Below are 19,063 nucleotides of genomic sequence, written 5' to 3'. Positions count from 1 at the left end.
CCCGACCAGGGATACCCACGTGTCGTGCTCCAGGACGAGCACCAGGCGATGCATGTGCAGCCAGCGCTGCCACGAGTTCGCATCCATGGACAGCACCGGCTTCCAGTAGGCAGCAAACTGGGCATGGGAGGAGTCGGAGCCACTGTGCTGAAGCGACAGCACCTGGGGCACGAAGAGGTCATGAATGACCTCTGCAGGGCATCAGAGCCTGGGGTGGCGGGGGGGGTCAGAGGCGGCAGTGGTGTAGGGCTAAAGGAACCTTCAGCCCCACCTGGGACAGAGGCAGAAACTGCTTCCAATAGGAAGGCTAGGTCAGGGGCCCCCAGCCTCTAGAATCTCATGCCTAAGGGTCTGAGCTGGAAATGTTGAAATAATAGTAAGAAATAAAACGCGCAATAAATGTAGTGCACTTGAATCATTCCAAAACGACTCCCTCAAACCCCAGTCTGTGGAAAAATTGTCCCACAAAACCAGTCCCTGGTGCCAGAAAGGTTGGGGACCACTGGCTAGATTAAGACAAATGGGCCCAGGGACAGGCAGCGTGGCCTCTTAAAGCTGAATCCAGACACAGGATGGAACTTCCATCACTGACTTTGGGGGAAAGCCTCTGAGTGATGGCAGGACCTCAGGAAGAGGGTATGATTCATACCCTCATGAGGGTAGAATAAGCCCCCAGCCCCTCAGTGCTAGGCTGACAGCTGGGGCCAAGTGTGGAGAAGGCAAAAGACAAACGGAGCCACAGTCCTTGAGAAGCACAGCAGTCGTGGTTGGCGGGAAGTGCGGGGCAGGCTGGAGGGAGCGTGTGGAGATGGCGAAAGGGCTTGTAGCTGGCTGGGAGACCACTTCTGAGGCATTCTGCTACTCTTGACCCTGGACTCCAGTGATCCGTGGAGGGTCAGCTTTCTCTAGAGACTCTTTCCTCCCCTGGGGCGGGGGGTGGGGGTGGGGAGGAGGGGGCTCTGACGGCTAAAGTTCAGGGTCCTGGTTTGGGGGCCTCAGATTTGAGAGGTGAGGAAAATGAACGTGGTTCTGGGCTCCAGAGGGAGAGCACAGGACAGGGAGAACACGCGTCAGGGCCCCCTCACCGGGGTGGTGGAGCCAGGTGGGATGTAGAAGAGAGGCACTCCACTCTTGGTGCTGTCGGGCAGCGTGAAGTGTTCCGGGACGGAGGAGAAGGACTGCAGGTGGGCGAGCATCTGGTCCGTCTGGTTAATGCTGCACAGCAAGGGCCACCCTGAGCCTCCCCGGCCTCTGGGGAGTCAGGGGAGGGGAGCCCCGGGGCACGTGGGAGTCTGGACACAAGCCCGAGTGCTCAGGGTGACTCTCTCCAGCCCCGCTTTCACACCTCCGCCCCTCCACACAGTGAGTGGGGCCTCCGTCAACTGAGCGGCGACCCTGCTTACCTCTGCAGCGTGTTCCAGAACCGCCGGATAACGTGGGTCCGATACAGCGAGCGAATGGGTTGTCTCAGCGCGCAGGACACGTCATGCAGGATGTCATAACCACCTTCCATTGTCACTTCCACCCGGGTGCCTCGAGGGCCCTCAGGCTCCAGGGGCCAGGGTGCAGTAGCCACGTACTCAATGCGCATGTTGTGTTTCCACAGCAGCACCAGCTTCACCTCCAGCTGGGACCCACCTTCAGGGGAAGCAGGAGGGGAGGAGGGCCTGGGACTGGGTCCTGTCCGCAACCTCCACCTACAGCATGCAACTCTAGCCTGGCCAAAGGTTCCAAGCCTGGTTCCACAGAGTGCAGGCCAAGAGCCCGCCAACAGACACAAACTGAAGTTCGCAGGCAAAATCTGAAAACAAGCTAAGTCCAGGACACTACACCACTCTCAGCTGACTCACCTGGAACAGAAGGAGATGAAACTGGGAAGCTAAATGCGAAGAGAAGCCCAGCTCAACTGACAGGCAGAGTCTGCCATGCATGGTACACGGGGGTCTCCTGCTCTGTTTAGACGTGTGGGATACAGCAGGGCCTAGACCTTACCTTTGGCCAGTGTGACCTCTCGGACGCTGTAGCCCTCTCGAAGCCGCACAGACACGGTGCTGACCAAGTCAGCGGGAACCTCCTTCTCAGTGTGCTTTTTCCGGCGCAGGGCCAAGGCAGGGTTGCTGCTTGCGGAGACCAGGTGCTCATTAAACAGGCGGTGCTGAGAGCCTAGGGGCCGAGGGGAGGGGCAGGGGACAGTGTTACCTGTCAGCTGATGGAGGAGAACAGGGTGAAGTCACCAGCCCAGTTACACTGCCCGGGGACTCGAGCCCTAGACAGATCCCTGTATCATCTCTGGGTCCACACTAGGATCCCCCGGTTCCCACACCTGCCCCAGTCTGCCCCTCACCGCAGTAATATTCAGGGTTCAGGGCTTCCCCGCTGCGCAGGAAGGAGTAGAGGAGAAATGCCCGGTGGTAGACAGTCAGACCCAGGTTGCCTGGTTCGGGCTCAGGACAAGTGGACAGGTAGGAGCCGAATGTTGCCATGGCGATAAACTTCATCAATTCCACGTTGGGTACGTGGCCAAAACTGCAGTCATAAGAGTAAACTCCTCCCACCTGAAGAAAGTGAGCAAGTAGAGACCTAGCTCCAGGAGAGGCAACGGAGAAGGTGGTGCAAGAAGAGACTGGGCTGGGTGGCAGCTCCCATCCCTGGCCCGCACAGCGGCAGCTTTCCTTCCCTGAGCCCTTCTGTCTGAAGCCAACGCCAGCTGGCCACACCCCTCTCACCCCACATCAAATACCAGCCTGACCCCATTCACTAAGATTTTGGCCAATGGCTCACCAAATTCCTATCATCATCTTAAGACTGCAGTGTCTGACAGGGTGCTTCTCAAACTTCAGGGTGCACACAAAGCACCTGAGGTCTGGGGTGGGAGCCTGAGATTTTGCATTTCTAACAAGCTCCCTGGCAATGCCAAGGCTGCTGGTCTGTGGACCGTAGTTTGAGCACTAAACCTATAGATCAGAGACTAGCAAACCACATACAACCTGCAGTCAACTCTAGTCTAGCATCTATTTTTGTAAATAAACTTTTATTGGAACACAGCACGCCCATTCATCTTCCTACTGTCCATGCCTGCTTTCAGGCTACGAGAGCACAGCTGAGTAGCTGGGACAACCATACGGCCCACAAAGCTGAAATGCTTACTACTTGGTCCTTTGCAGGTATACTCTAGAATTTAGTAGTCCCCAGCCTTTTTGGCACCAGCGACCAATTTCATGGAAGATGATTATCCCATGAACCAGGGTTGAGGGGGATGGTTTCAGGATGATTCAACTGTATTACATTTACTGTGCAAGTTATTTCTATTATTATTATTATTCCATCAGCTCTACCTCAGATCATCAGGCTTTAGGGATCAGAGATGGGGACACCTACAGATGGTTCATTCAATTTCCTGGCCACTCAGCTCCTTAACCCTCATCTCCAGGAACTTTATTCCACTCACCTGCCCCCTAGCTACACACTGGCCCCTGGCTTCACCTGGAACTACTTCCTCTTTGTGAACTCAATTGCCACATCCCTGATTACAAATAACTCTGTCCCATTTTTAAGTTCCTTTCATCCTCCTCCTCCTGCTGCTCTCTGATCCCATTAAGACTCCCAGGCCTTGAACCTTTGCTCTTTTCAAATCTATCCACGTCCTCCTGGGCCTCTTTTTACAACCTAGCCTGGACCACATGTTCAAACAACTTCTTATGCAACATTCTTAACTCCCAGGCCCTCCTCACCATTTTTCTGCTTCCACCTGGAAACCCCAACTAAGATCACAAGCTCTATACTCAGATCCCAAATGAGATCTTCAGTTCAGTTCAGTCTCTCAGTCGTGTCCGACTCTTTGCAACACCATGAATCGCAGCACGCCAGGCCTCCCTGTCCATCACCAACTCCCAGAGTTCACCCAAACTCATGTTCATCAAGTTGGTGATGCCATCCAGCCATCTCATCCTCTGTCGTCCCCTTCTTCTCCTGCCCCCAATCCCTCCCAGCATCAGGGTCTTTTCCAATGAGTCAACTCTTCGCATGAGGTGGCCAAAGTATTGGAGTTTCAGCCTCAGCATCAGTCTTCCAATGAACACCCGGGATGGCCTCCTTTAGGATGGACTGGTTGGATCCCAAATGGAAGAAAAACTGCACAGTTGTGTAGGGTGGCGCCACACCAAAACGTATGACACCCAATGCAGCTGGTCCTTCAGGCTGGTCTTCAGCGTCATTCCTCCTCCTCAGCTCTGCCTCCCTCTCTCACAGCACATGTCTTCACTTCTATCCTAGTCTCAGAGAAGCAAGGACACTCTTCTGCTCCAAGAATCCCTCAATTTATTTTTTGAGCCACCTCCCTCCTGTTAATTTAGGAACTTCAGCTTCCTTTCCTTTATTTTCAAACTCTGCTCCACCATGGCCCTTTGGAAACATGAAGTCTCTAGCTTAAAACACAAATCAGAACAGCCCTCTCTTTCCACACTGTCCTCCCCTCAGGCTGCCGTTCTCTCTCTCGAGCACGCTTGCTCCTCCCTTGTTCTGAACAACCAGATTCCACATGTCCCTTGTCTCTACATCCTTCCCTTCTATCCACTCTTCCACACACTGCAATCATTTCTCTCACCGCCTCTTGACTGTAGTAGCCTCGAAAAAAATTTCCATAACCTAATTGCCAAACCCAAAGGGCACTTTTCATTCCTCATTGTACAAGATCTCTCTATTGCCTCATGCTGTGAAGTACTCCTTTTTCCCCCCAAACCCTGAAATTCTTGACACCAGAGCCTTCTGGTTTTTGTCTGATTATTTCCTCTTCATTCTTTGCTGGGCCCCCTCTCTATGAACGGTCTTAGCCCCCAGGTTCTTTGGGGACGCTTATCTATTCTCAAATGCCGTGTGTAGGCTGCCCAAATCCTAACTCCCTCTCAGTTAGTGTGGACTCCTGAGTGTCTGAGCTACATGTCCGACTGCTAACGGCTACGAATAGCAGTCATTCACTATGCAATTCTGCACTATGCTAAACCCTTCAAATGCATCACCTCACCCACTGAGGAAGGTACTGTTACAATCTCCGTTTACAAATGAATCCACCCAAGAAGTGAAATGATGTGTCCACATCACACAGCCAGTAAGTGGAGCCAGGATTCCGGCCAGGCATGCCTGACTCCAAAGGTGACACAGAGCCCCCTGGAACAATGTGCACACGCCTGGCCTCATCGTACTGTCCGCACTCTACCCCAGCTGCTGCTCTGTTGACTCTGCTGGCTCCCAGTCATCAGTGAAGTCAGAAACTTGGAGACACCCTTAGCCCCTCTTTCTTGTTCACCCCTCCCCCCTCGCTAATCATAAGTCATGTTGATGCCGCCCCTTCATTTCCTTAATGCTAACCCCCATTCTCTCTTACCCTGAATTCCCCTAGTTTAAGTCCTGATCCTCTCACCTGACCACTGCAATTAACAGCCTCCTCGCCTCCACTCTTGTCCCTCCCCCAGCAATGAGTGACATTTATAAAACATAAACCCAGTAAGTGACTTTCGTTCCCTCTATCAGCATCACCCACACAATTATGCTGGAACTCCTCTAACACAGCAGAAGCGCCTTTCCATGCTCTGGCCTATGCCTACCCTCTAGCCTCACTTTCCACAGCTCTCTGCCTTCTATCCTATAGCCTGTCAATCCAAACTGGCTGCAGGTCCCTGAATATATGCACTCCCTCCTCTGCTTAAGCTAGTTTGAGCTGGGTTTTCTGACCCTTGCAACTGCAACAGGAATAACTAATCTAATGAGGGAGGTGGGACTGGAACTGACTGCCAGACAGCAAATTCTGGATTCTTCTTACTATAACATGCTGTCTTTCACATCCTAAGGAAAGAACAAAGATGAGAATCCTCTCCCATCAATTTACTATCCTGTTCTAGACATGATGCTCCCTCCCCATCCCCCCCATCCCTCCAGAACTATGCTATTGGCTTTACCTGGGAAACCACTGCCTACAAGAAAGTAACCAGCCACATTCCACCTGGTAAGGTGTGATACTTTCCAATCCTCCTTCCCAGAAAGTCCTTACCTGCACAAAAGAACAGGCCACAGTGCCACTGCGAAGCTGGTTCAGCAGCGTCTCACAGACAGCAACATCGGGGACGCTGGTCACTCCATCCGTGATCACAATGATACCTGGAGCAGGAAGCATCAGACTCAGACCTGGGGTCCCTCCAGATCAGAGTCACAGGGAGGCGCCGAAGGGAAAGGACCTCAGTGTCCACCAACCACTGTGTTTTATAATCCTCCAATACCTTTCCTTCTCCCCTTCCCTCCTGCTCCAACCTCTTGAGAGCTGGGTCCCAAACTCCTCCCAAGAGGTGATCTTGGAGCTCTGTTCCTTCCCACCAGGGTCCCTGCTGGTTGTCAGAGCTGGGGGTACTCGAGATACACACTACTGAACACTTACCTTTCACAAACAAGGAAACAGACGCACTTCCCTGCGGCCCACCAATCCTTTGGAACTTCTATCTTTGCTGATAATACCACCCACCCTTCCTGTATCCCCCTTTCCCCAATCTCACCAACATTCCTCCTACTGACCTGCACTGGAGTTGGAGGGCAGCAGCTGCAGTGCCAGGATGCCCTGACGAATCATACTGACCAGTCCAAGATCAGCTGTCACCATGGAAACGCCCACTTTCCGGCCTGAGGGCTCCCCTGAGTCTGGGGACTGGTCCTCGGTCTGGCCCAAGTTACAGAAAAGACTGAATGGGACAGATGGCGCTGCCACCCCATCCACAGCAAAGCCAGAATTGATAGTCTAGCATTGCCCAGGCCAGACAGGCCTAATCCCATGAGCCCTCCAGTTCCCCCACTGTGTGGCCAAGTCCTGACTGTGCTCCTTCCCCGGCTGTGTGCTTGGAGGCTGATCCTCAGATGAGCAGGGCGTCCAGCACCAGGTGAAGCACCTCACTGGCCTGGAGCAGGCCTTCCCCACCTTTTGCCAGTAAGGCCCCCTTTACATATTCTTCCATTGCCATTACGATATATATTAATACATCAATCAGATTAAGTCTTCAGACACACAGACCTGCCATCTGCCTGGCTACTTCTCAGATATCTAAAAGAACAAGAGAGTGCACTGTGGTGAACCCAAGCAGCTTTATCCCAGATTATACAAAATAGTGGAAATCAAAGTCACCCATGATCACCTTCTCAGATCCACTGGGGGAGAAGATTCAGGACTGAAAAAACACAAGCAAACAGCCTCCACATTTTCTCCCAGCAGCAGTGTGTGTCTTGGGGAGTCTAATAAGCCCTCTTCCAACAGGGACCTGCTGTGTGCACTCACTGGCACTTCTTTCCTTGGCGCCCTCTGCCCCTGGCTTTTAGCCCTTTTTTCCTGCTGTCTCTTCCCTCTATGACATTTGGCTTGTCCTTCCTCTGTCCCTTAACAGCTCTTCCTTCTAAGTGGCCTCTACCTGCTTTCTCTCCCACATACCTGGTTCTGGGGGTCATACTGCTGCTGTAGCATGGTGGCCACCTTATCCTCAAAGAGACAGAGCTGCGCATACACCTGCTGCAAGAACACCTCCTGCTGGGAAGGGTCCAAAAGGCAGCCCTGGACCAGCACCTGAGAAGCACAAGGGCAAGAGCGAGACATGAAGGGCAGGGGGACGCCGGGCAGTACCCCTCTGGCCTCCCTATTTATTTGCCATACTGGGCTGCCCCAAGCTCGCGCATGTGGGCGCCACTAACGTCTTCCAGTTTCCTCCATCTTGGCCTCCAGGACATCGTCTACAAGCTGCCCTATCTGGCCAGGAATTTGACTCATACTTTCTTATTCTTGTTGATTTCCAAGCATTGCACACCAAGCTGCTCTGGATCTTTTCTATTTCTTAAGCTTAGAATCTTATTCCCCCAATGAGTGTTCCTTCCTTCTCTTTACCCTTAGCAGATAACTCCCACCCACCATTTTCACAGAGAAAGGAAACCAGTCAACAGGAACTCCCCACTCACCCTAACCTTCAGGGTGACTACTCTCTGACCCACCGAAAACGCCCTCAGCATTTGCCAGGCATTTGGATCTACCTGTGTTCTTGTTCTTCCTTTCAGGCTCTGAAGAAGATTCCTCTTCCTCTTTTTTCTCCCCAAAGCTAATATCTCCATCTAATCTTGGATCTTTTGTCTAACATCTTGGTTCTCTCTCCATGGGGTTTCCTTCCTTCTACTTTCAACGTGAGTAAGTTCTCCCATCCTAAAAATTTGATACAGACCTGGCAGCCCCTGTGGTGGCCTTGGGATCTCTCCTCTCTCCCTGTTCTCATCAGACTCCTACAATCTGCCCACTTCTCCCCAACCCCTGCCCTCCCACCCAACAGCTACTGCTTCACTCTCCATTCAGAACTGGGCCAGTGCGTGGGGACAGCCAGAAGAGGGCAGAGCGGGACTTAGGACGACTAAAGGCCTGACTGAGGAGAGGAAGACTGGGAACTGGGGCTGTGAAAAGATGAGCAAAATGTTCAGAGCTGTATTGTTCAGAAGAGTGAAAACTGAGTCAACCTAAGGATCCAACAACAAAAGTCTGGCTAAATATATAATGACAAAAACACGATAAAATATTAAGAGAGGCAGTCATTTAAAACTGCGCTTTCCAAAAATATTTAGTGATGTGGAAAAAATGCCCATATCATATGTTAAAAAAGCAGGGGTACCACTGGGTGTTTGGAATAAGCCTGATATTTCTTCTGTCTCTGGACTGAGTAGAGGTGATGAGGGAAATAAACGCATACTCAAAGAGAAGAAAGACATTCCATAACATGTCAAAAATAGCTATTTCTGAGAGGTTTATTATGAGCAAGTTCTGTAGGTTTTTAAAAAAAATATTTTATATATTTTCCAAATCTCCTTCAAAGGGCATATAGTATAAACGTGACAACTTTTTGTTTTGAAAAACAGCAGGATGCATCTTGAGGAAGTTGCCTCACTTCTTAGCTGACTTAGTAACAAGTGGCCCTGGAGGCTTACCTAAGCTCTCAGTCCTCATCTTCTCCACAGTGGTTGTCCTTGTTCAGAACTCACCTCCTCTGCCATGCTGCAATAATCTTCCGCCTGTTCTCCCTAGTCCAGAATTTGCCTGCAATTCTTCTCATTGGCCACAAACAAGTGTCATCTTCCTAATGTACACATCTGATCCTGTCACTGACATTCCAAACCTCCAAGAGTTCTCTACTACCTGTGACTAATAATTTCAGTAGCTAACATTTGCACGTTTTCTGTGTGACAGGCATTGTTTTATTAACAAATGCTTGATATGTATTAATTCAGTAACCATGCAATATTGGTGACATCCCCATTTTGGAGAAAAGACCCAGATGCACAGAGAGGTTAAGTAACTTGCATAAGAACACATAGCTGGGAAGGGGTACAGCCAGGAAGCACATGAGGCATCTGCAGATACAGATGCTCTTTACCACCAAACTCCCCTGTAGAATAAAGTGCAAGTTCTTAGCCATGACATCCAAGGCGTTTCCTAATTCTGCCCCCGCTTCTCTCTCTAGTCTCCCCTTTACCACCCTCCTAACCCTCCCATCACTCAATCTTCATTGTGGCCAGCTGAGTAACATGTGGCTCCCTAGAACCCCAGTGACTGACAGCACAGTTTCACAGCTCTATGTCTTTGCTTCTGCTGGCCTCTCTGCCTGGAAAGCCCATTTCCTCTGTTTTCAATAATTAACATCAATTCATCCTTCAAGACTCAGTTCAAATGTCTTGGTCCAAAAGTCTCTCCTGCTGCTACTCCAGGCTGGCTGGGTGCTCCCACAGCACCTGAGTCATAACTTATCAGTGCCCTTATCACTTTCAACTGAAATGATCTCTTTCAATATCTGTCTACCCCACTAAGCTCTCAACCCCTCCCAGTAGGACAGGAACAGGGTCTGATTCATCCAGGACCTAGCCCAGGCCTGGCATCGATTGGGCTTCACTAACTGTTTATCAAAGTGAACCAAGTGTTGAGTGATTACCTAACATCTAAACTTTTCTCACCTTGACCATGAGTACCTGCAAAGCCTGATCTCTGCCTGGGGATGTAGTCCACCACCAACAGTCCTAACACCAGCACTAGGAGAATACTTTAATCCTGGGTAGAGGGCTGGGACCCAGGCATGTACCCAATGCCATATGCATATTTCAGCTCCTCAGATGCTGTTTCTTGCATCCTCCTCTCTCAAAGCCAGTTTGATAGCTAAGCTGACAATGCAGCCATCAGGAACAGTTTCAGGGTAAGCCCCTACCAATGAGTTAAGGGTGGTTACAAGCAGATGAGGGGAAACTGGGCCAATACTTATCTAAGCCCAAAACAGATATTCCAGTAACAGACTTGGCCATTCTCCAAAAGGAGTGCCTTCTGATAGCCTGTCTGGGTGTCTGATAAGCCTGTAATTATCTGTATGGTCAGCATTAACACCCGACAGCTCGCAGGGCTCAGAAGAAAAATGACCCTCCTCTCTCCTTGGAAGAAATTATGTTTCTGGGTCTTTGTTATATTTCAAAACCACAAAACTGTGCCAAAAGACCATCTCCTAGAGGCAGTGCAAGGAGTTAGGACAGTATCAAGTCTTCCGATGGAACTAAAAGGGGCAGGGGAGAGAAGAGACGTCCAGGAGCAGAACCAGAGGCTGACAGGAGCCATGAGAGAGGCATTTGTCCAGTCAGTGCCAACGCACCTGATGCTTGTGGGAAGGCCCTTTAAGGCCAGAGCAACAGACACTTTTAAAGAGGAGAGAGACTTGCAGAGATGACTAGGAATAGGTTTGAGGAGGGCTGGGGACTTTGGGCATGGAGAGTAGAGACAGGATAAGGACTTGGTCAGTGGACTACCCAAAATGAGGTCTGAGGATACAGACATGGAGAGAGGATGCAATACCTGATGGGACTGCAGGCCAATGATGGAGGAGTAGGCCTGGATAGTGACGTAGATCTCAGGCTGGAAGTCGATACAAGATCCAGGCACTCGGAAGGGCCGGAGCAGCCCGCCTAGGCAGCGGGAGAGGGCATGGAAAACTTCATCAAACAAGATCTCCCCTGTGGAATCATCCTGAGGGCAATGCAAAGAAAGGTCTCTCAAGGGTAACCAAACACAGCCCTGAGCAGAAGGCAGATATAAGCAGCTTCTGGGGTTGAGATTCTTAAGGTTGATCATACCCCCCAACACAGTGCACAGATGGGACGGGCTCTGTCTTCAAACACCCACCATTCCTTCACACACCTGTCTCCTTTTCACCGTGGTACCACTGTGGGATCATTCTTCACTTATCTCAGGCTACCTCTTCTTACTTCTCACTTCCTACCCAATCCTTTCTTCCCACTGCCTCCCCTCAACCAGCCCCTTACCACAATGCCGGTAGATGGGCTGAGGTCCAGCTCAATGACAAACCGATACTGCCAGGCCAGGAAGGTGACCCGGGTGGATGGTACAAGGAGGAAGGGCCTGGGGACCACCGGCTCATCTGGCTGCCACCCAGGAGGCAGGACACTGAGGACTTCCAGCTCCTGCTCAGACTGAAGCTGATGATGGAGAGAAGAGGGAAGAGTCAGGGAAGTCGCCCCTTTCTCTCCAGGACCTGACTTCCAGACCCAAAATGACACACCACTGGCTCTACCTCCCGCAACCCAACCAAGTACTTCTCCAAGCTGGAAAAATGACTAGACAAAATTTCCCCTGTGAAATTTTGTGGGCAAGGTCACTTGCCCCTCCTCGAATTGGACCCCTCAAGAGTTAGTCTCCCCTCCTGTTTCCAGCAGTCTCCTAAAAAAAAACCAGATCCTCGGGGTCAGCCCTCACGTTGCGCATGCTTCTGGGCCTCACCAGCGTCTCTTGGGGTGTGGCCTGCACAGTCTGGTGCAGGTGATTGAGGAACCAAGCCAGGCGAACATTTCGGGAGATTCGATAATCCTTTTTCATCAACAGGAACACCTGCCCAGCTTCTTCCACCTAGAGATAAAGAGATATTTTAAAAATCTATAAAAACTCACTAGTCCCAGGGACTTCCCTGGTGGTACAGCAGCTAAGACTCCATGCTCCCCAAGCAGGCGGCCTGGGTCTGATCCCTGGTCAGGAAACTAGGGGCTTGCCAGGTGGCTCCATGGGTAAAGAATCTGCCTGCAATGCAGGAGACACAGGTTTGATCCCTGGGTCAGGAAGATCCCCTGGAGGAGGACATTGCAACCCTCTCCAGTATCCTTGCTGGGAGAATCCCATGGACAGAGGAGCCTGGTGGGCTACGGTTCATGGGGTCACAAAGAATTGGGCATGACTGAAGTGACTCAGCATGCACGCAGGGAACTGGATCCCATGTGTCTCAACTAAGGGTTCACATGCTGCAACTAAAGATTCGTGTGGCCACAACTGAGACCTGGCACAGCCAAATAAGTATTTTTTTAAAATCCACTAGTTGCCAGTACATATAGATCACAGTGCAAGTAACTTGTCCAAAAAGCTCGGAATCCATTACCGAGAGGCGAGGCAGCAGAGGTGAAATGGTTACCCCCACTTCAGTGCAATGGGCTTCCCAAGGATTCAATTCTCATCTCTTGGTTCCCATTTCTCCTCTAAAGACATCTATGCAGATCAAGTGACCTTTGTACACTTCAATGGATATGTGAGTTTCTCCTATAAACTCTAAGTTCTTTGAGGGCAGGGATTGCATCTTGCTCTATTTTTGTGTCCCTGTGCTTAGCAAATCGCTTAAAACAGAACAGACACTCAATAATGCCCGGCAGTTCCTCCTACTAAGTCTTGACAACAGCAGGGAGTGAGAGCTCTTCACTGGGTGAATGGCAAGCCTACTGAAGACCTCAAAGCCCAACTTCTGTGGGTCACAGTCTCCCTCCCCATCCTTCTCAGCTGTCAACGCTCCAGTTCCTTCCTTCCGTTGCCTCACAGGCAGTCAGTTCAACTGTGTCCTAACGACCATCTGTTCCGTTGCCTGTGTCCTCACCTGTCGCGACAAAAGCCCAGCCAACTCTTGACTTAGGATGAATTTAACTTTCTTCCTTATCCACACATACACTGCACCGGCTGTACACTCTGATGGAAAGAAGCTTCCCACCTTGCCAGTGGTGCCACTTCTAGAGAACGTCACCAATCATCTCACCTTTTCCTGCTCAGCAACCCTTCCTTAGTCCCCTCAGGTTTTACAATCTGCCTACTCCCGTGGTCCCAGCAGATGAACCTGCCTACAGTTTTGCAGAGAAATAAGGGTCAGCTGGCCTGAACTCTTCAATGTTTCCTCAAGATTAACCCTTATCAGTAACATCCTTTACTCCCTTACTCTTGCCTCAGATGAAAAGCTTACTCTCCTCTCCTACTTAGACAAACTGCAAATTTCTCTTCCCATGTTCCTAGTGAGGGGGGAAATGCCAGGCTACGAGGAAGTGAGCAGAAGTCAGTGATATCCTGTTGAGAAATGGGATGTTGAAATGAAGATTTTTTTTTTTCTCCAATAATGGGGAAATACCCATGGAGAAGAGATGGAAAAAGTCCTGGAAAAGCAATAATGATGGATATCTGATGCTGGAGAAGAGTTTGGAGAGCAGAGATGCAACGACTAATGATGAAGAAAGACCTTTCTCTCCAAGACAGAAGGCAAGCATAAAGAGATACAGAAGCAACGGATACACGTACAAGTATATGGCTGAGTGCTTTCACTGTTCACCTGGAATTACCACAACATTTTTAATCAGCTATATCCCAATACAAAATAAAAAGTTTAAAGTTTGGGGAAAGAGATACAGAAAGGGACGCTGGAAAATGGCAGGGATGAGAGTAGGAGTAGGAAGAGGGAAGAAACACATATTTATTGAGTACCTAAAATACATTCAATAGAACACTGGAGAGGTTAAGTATAAGAACTTCAGATTCGGACAGCCTGGGTTTGAATCCCAATTCAGCCTCCTATTAGCAGTGAGATTGTGGAAAAGGTACTTAACCTATATAAGTCTTAGTGTCCTCATCTATAAAATGAAGATAGTACTGGTATTAGATTTACCAGCACCAATCCTAATACCAATTGAATTGCGCTGTTCTGCGGATGAAGGAAAACTATGTCTATGAAGTCGTCAGCAGAGTGCGTGGCACTTAGTTAGAACACAATAGAAGTTAACTACTACAGATTATGACCAGGCTCAACACTAGGCCCTTTACCTACGTAACCACATTCAGTCTTCACACAAAACATTTAACAGAAGTTAAGTGGAGATCCAAAAAAGTTAGGCGGCTTAGCAGAATTTGTAGTTCAGTTCAGTCGTTCAGTCGTGTCCACCTCTTTGCGACCCCATGGGCTGCAGCATGCCAGGCTTCCCTGTCCATCACCAACTCCCGGAGCTTGCTCAAACTCCCGTCCATCAAGTCAGTGATGCCATCCAACCATCTCATTCTCTGTCGTCCCCTTCTCCTCCTGCCTTCAATCTTTCCAAGCATCAGGGTCTCTTCCAATGAGTCAGTTCTTCGCATCAGGTGGCCAAAGTATTGGAGTTTCAGCATCAGTCCTTCCAATGAATATTCAGAATTTTCTTTAGGGTTGACTGGTTGGATCTCCTTGCAGTCCAAGGGACTTTCAAGAGTCTTCTCCAGCACCACAGTTCAAAAGCATCAATTCTTCAGTGCTCAGCTTTCTTTATAGTCCAACTCTCACATCCATATATGACTACTGGAAAAACCCTAGCTTTGACTTTTGTCAGACCTTTGTCAGCAAAGTAATGTCTCTGCTTTTTAGTATGCTGTATAGGTTGGTCATAGCTTTTCTTCCAAGGAGCAAGCATCTTTTAATTTCATGGCTATGGTCACCATCTGCAGTGATTTTGGAACCCCAAAAAAGTAGTCTCTCACTGTTTCCATTGTTTCCCCATCTATTTGCCATAAAGTGATGGGACCGGATGCCATGATCTTAGTTTTTTGAATGTTGAGCTTCAAGCTAGCTTTTTGACTTTCATTAAGAGGCTCTTTAGATCTTCTTTGCTTTCTGCCATAAGGGTGGTGTCATCTGCATATCTGAGGTTATTGACATTTCTCCTGGCAATCTTGATTCCAGCTTGTGCTTTACCCAGCCCAGCATTTTGCATTATGTACTCTGCATATAAGTTAAATAAGCAGGGTGACAACATACAGCCTTGACATACTCCTTTCCCTATTTGAAACCAGTCTGCTGTTCCATGCCCAGTTCTAACTGTTGCTTCTTGACCTGCATACAGATTTCTCAGGAGGGAGGTCAGGTGGTCTGCTATTCCCATCTCTTTCAGAATTTTCCACAGTTTGTTGTGATCCACACAGTCAAAGGCTTTGGCATAGTCAATAAAGCAGATGTTTTTCTACAACTCTCTTGCTTTTTCAATGATCCAATGGATGTTGGCAATTTGATCTCTGGTTCCTCTGCTTTTCCTAAATCCACCCTGAACATCTGGAAGTTCATGGTTCACATACTATTGAAGCTTGGCTTGGAGAATTTTGAGCATTACTTTGCTAGCATGTGAGATGAGCGCAATTGTGCAGTAGTTTGAACATTCTTTGGCATTGCCTTTCTTTGGAATTGGAATGAAAACCGATCTTTTCCAGTCCTGTGGCCGTTGCTAAGTTTTCCAAATTTGCTGGCATATTGAGTGCAGCACTTTCACAGCATCATCTTCTAGGATTTGAAATAGCTCAGTTGGAATTCCATCACCTCCACTAGCTTTGTTCATAGTGATGCTTTCTAAGGCCCACTTGACTTCACATTCCAGGATGTCTGGCTCTAGGTCAGTGATCACACCATCATGATTATCTGGGTCATGAAGATCTTTTTTGTACAGTTCTTCTGTGTATTCTTGCCACCTCTCTTAATATCTTCTGCTTCTGTTAAGTACACACCATTTCTGTCCTTTACTGTGCCCATCTTTGCATGAAATGTTCCCTTGGTATCTAATTTTCTTGAAGAGATCTCTAGTCTTTCCCATTCTATTGTTTTCCCCTACTTCTTTGCATTGATCACTGAGCAAGGCTTTCTTATCTCTCCTTGCTATTCTTTGGAACTCTGCATTCAGGTGGGTATTGGGTATATCTTTCCTGTTCTTTGCCTTTAGCTTCTCTTCTTTTCTCAGCTATTTGTAAGGCCTCTTCAGACAACCATTTTGCCTTTTTGCATTTCTTTTCCTTGGGGATGGTCTTGATCATTGCCTTCTGTACAATGTCATGAATTTCCATCCATAGTTCCTCAGGCACTCTATCAGATCTAATCCCTTGAATCTATTTGTCACCTCCACTGTATAATTGTAAGTGATTTGATTTAGGTCATACCTGAATGGTCTAGTGGTCTAGAATTTGTAGGCACAGGGTCAGAAGTCAAGCCCATGCCTGATGAGCTGAAAGCCCATCTACTGAGCTTAACATATGGATCAAACTGGGGCTTAGGAGCAGAAAAGTTTTAAAATGGTTACAAGAAGGAACATGATGGAGGTTTATAAAGGATGCTGTGACATAATTCAAAAAGACAATTTAAACATCAATGTGATGCGATTCAGTATTACTCTGTGTTGTCTCTATACTGTCTAAAATCACACTTTGGGAAATACCACTGTTATACTGTTATCCTGCATGGGCCTGAGGTAGGCCCTGGCTAGGAGTCTGGATTTTATCTAAGAATTAGGTCAAGCTACCTAAATCTTTTTTCAGCAGGGCAGTATTATTGTATCTGAATTTAAAAGAATCCCCCCCTGGCTACCACAGGATTTAGAAAGCTCTCCTAATAACCAGGGGAGATGACAATGGCCTACAGCACAGCTACTCAAAGTAGCCATTCTGTGAGTGTTTGAGCCTGTTCCCTGCTGAGACAAGGAGCTGTACTAGAATGTAAAACCACCACTGCCTTTCACTGACGGTCTTGGGAAAAGTCAGTTGAACTAACCTTTAAGACAAGTGAGCTCAGTTGCACTTTAAGGAATCTTTATATTAAGATGGACAAGAACTGATGATTAATCAAAGTAGGGAAGAGAAGTGAAGTCGCTCAGTGTCTCCAACTCTTTGTGACTCCATGGACTGTAGCCCGCCAGGCTCCTCCATCCATGGGATACTCTAGGCAAGAGTATTGCAGTGGGTTGCCATTTCCTTCTACAGGAGACCTTCCCAATCTAAGAGTCGAACTCAGGTCTCCCACACTGTGGGCAGACTCTTTTATCGTCTGAGTCACCAGGGAAGTCCAAAGTAACCAAAAAAAAAAAAAGGTGTCAAGGATGCTTAAGAAAACACCACAAAAACCAGTAGGTTGCAGGATGATTTCTGGTAGCTAGAGAAATTAGGTATAGTTATTTCCTATCATTTCTAACCATCATTCCCCTCAGAAGGTCCCATCAAATCGAATGCTCTTATTGCCAAACTCTTAAAAAGGCAAACGGGGTCTAATTGGCTTGAAAGGAAATAGCGGCAATTACATGCCCTCTTTCTCTGATCCCTGGTCTCAGAATGAGTTACTTTTACAAACTAGGCAACCTCTCCCTCTGGATTGGCTGTGTGGCCTTAGTGACCTCTCTTGTATACATGTTGACTGTGCCACGGTTCTTATCTTGAAAAAGGCTGGGTTGGGTTCAGAATTATCAGAATAAGAAGGATATCCCAGTTCAGCAGCCCTTTCTGTTTATCACTCTATCCCCGGAGTCTGGTGCACGGCCTGGCAATAGGATGCGCTATACAATTTTGCTGAGTAAGTGAATTCACTCTATGTTCTAAGCAAAGCAAATGCAACATTTAAAACCAATCATAGGCAGTACAACTCTTCTCAAGGTGAGGTCATCATAACACTAGTCTCCATGCTATTTTCCTTTTGTTCTTCTTTGGTGGTGAGTAAAGATATATTTTTTTTAAAATGCCAGTTTGTTTCAGCTGTGCAAGGAAATAGCCAGGAAAGGGTTTTGTGGCCCATACTGGGCCAGGGTTAAAGGAGGGAGAGCACAGGTCTATGTGTCAGCACCATAAGGAGAGTTGGGGACACCTGGTCACTTCATCTTCTAGGACTAAAATCTTGGCCACTCTGGGCTTAATAAACGAACCTTTCTTTCCATGATTCCCTGTACTGTTTGGTATCTTGTTAGGCATTCGCAAAGTGGCCTGGATTTCTTCATAGCACCCACCAGAGTTAATACTGAAAAATTTGTAAAAAATACTTTTAAATGTTGATTTCCCCAACAAGTGTAGACACCGCGGGGAGGCGGGGCTGTCTACATTGTATTGTTCTTTGCTGTCTCTCTGGCAACCAGCACAGTGCCAAGACACTAAGGGATGGAATATTTGTTGAATGAATGTATGAATGAGAGAAATACCTCCGACAAGTTATATTCACTCTCTTCTCTGTTTTAAGCTATGTTCTTAGTATCTTACCAGTGATTCCAAATTTTTCACCTTTATCAACATCTGGCTTTTGCTATTTAAGAACTCCTATCCTTCCTCATCTGCTTTGTCGAAAAACTACTGTTTGGATTTTTCCTTTGCCTCCATGAAAGTTGTTTTTACCAAGTTTTTTTTTCCCCCTACTAGTATGTTCTTTATTGATATTATGTTCTTCTGTACAATTCTGGAATGGGGGGGGGTGGTTCTGGTGTAGACTCTTAATAGATTTGTTTTAGATGCAATGACAGTATTGACAGCTGAGACTCTGGCCTTGACCCTTAGTTTCCTCCTCTATAAAATATCATCACCTATCCCAACGATGGGTGAAAGCACATTGTAAAGTTAAAAGTGCCACATAAATGCATGTGTTAATGGTAACAAGGTGCTGCTGCTTTGAAGTCCTGCACAGCCACTCACTTCAGCTTTTTGTGCTCACCCTCACTTGGTTGGCAGAATTAGAAATTTCTTCACACTGAGCCAGAATCTGTCTTCTTGATATTACATTGACCTGCTCTGGAAATCTGCTCTCTTGAAAATACGTAAATCACTTTGGGTTTTACCTCCTGAGGCCATAGAGGGAAAATCTGACCCTCTGCCAAAGGAGAATCTATCAGATATCTGATGATGGTTCTGAGTCTTTGCTGCTCCACAATAATCATCTCCAGGTTCCTTAAGTGCATCTCTAACAGCATG

At 48.0% G+C, this 19,063-nt stretch overlaps 1 protein-coding gene across 7 annotated transcripts in view; it reads right to left on the bottom strand.

Annotated features, from left to right (window-relative positions):
- Nucleotides 1-19,063, bottom strand: part of SZT2 (SZT2 subunit of KICSTOR complex) — a 52,780-nt gene that overhangs the window by 28,591 nt on the left and 5,126 nt on the right. For 5 of the 7 annotated variants that reach the window (XR_015157496.1, XR_015157499.1, XR_015157503.1 and 2 more), the window contains exons 2-12: nt 11,828-11,953; nt 11,353-11,526; nt 10,886-11,056; nt 7,460-7,591; nt 6,559-6,700; nt 6,044-6,150; nt 2,345-2,555; nt 1,993-2,163; nt 1,404-1,638; nt 1,086-1,215; nt 20-162 (exon numbers count right to left, since the gene is read on the bottom strand). Coding sequence is in view for 4 of the 7 variants with exons in the window: in XM_086383470.1 (XP_086239596.1) it covers nt 20-162; nt 1,086-1,215; nt 1,404-1,638; nt 1,993-2,163; nt 2,345-2,555; nt 6,044-6,150; nt 6,559-6,700; nt 7,460-7,591; nt 10,886-11,056; nt 11,353-11,526; nt 11,828-11,953 (1,742 nt within the window). In the remaining 3 variants the exon portion in view is untranslated. Of the gene's footprint in view, nt 1-19; nt 163-1,085; nt 1,216-1,403; nt 1,639-1,992; nt 2,164-2,344; nt 2,556-6,043; nt 6,151-6,558; nt 6,701-7,459; nt 7,592-8,049; nt 10,177-10,885; nt 11,057-11,352; nt 11,527-11,827; nt 11,954-19,063 lie in introns of those variants that run through there. The other 2 variants (XM_086383496.1, XM_086383487.1) reach the window with 2 other exon arrangements.

Source organism: Bos grunniens, chromosome 3 (genome assembly GCF_055505025.1).
Source record: "Bos grunniens cultivar Pamir isolate PY7600 chromosome 3, Bosgru_T2T1.0, whole genome shotgun sequence".
Taxonomy (NCBI): Eukaryota; Metazoa; Chordata; class Mammalia; order Artiodactyla; family Bovidae; genus Bos; species Bos grunniens.
Note: the sequence above shows the minus strand (reverse complement) of the source record. Positions and strands in the feature narration are given on the sequence as shown.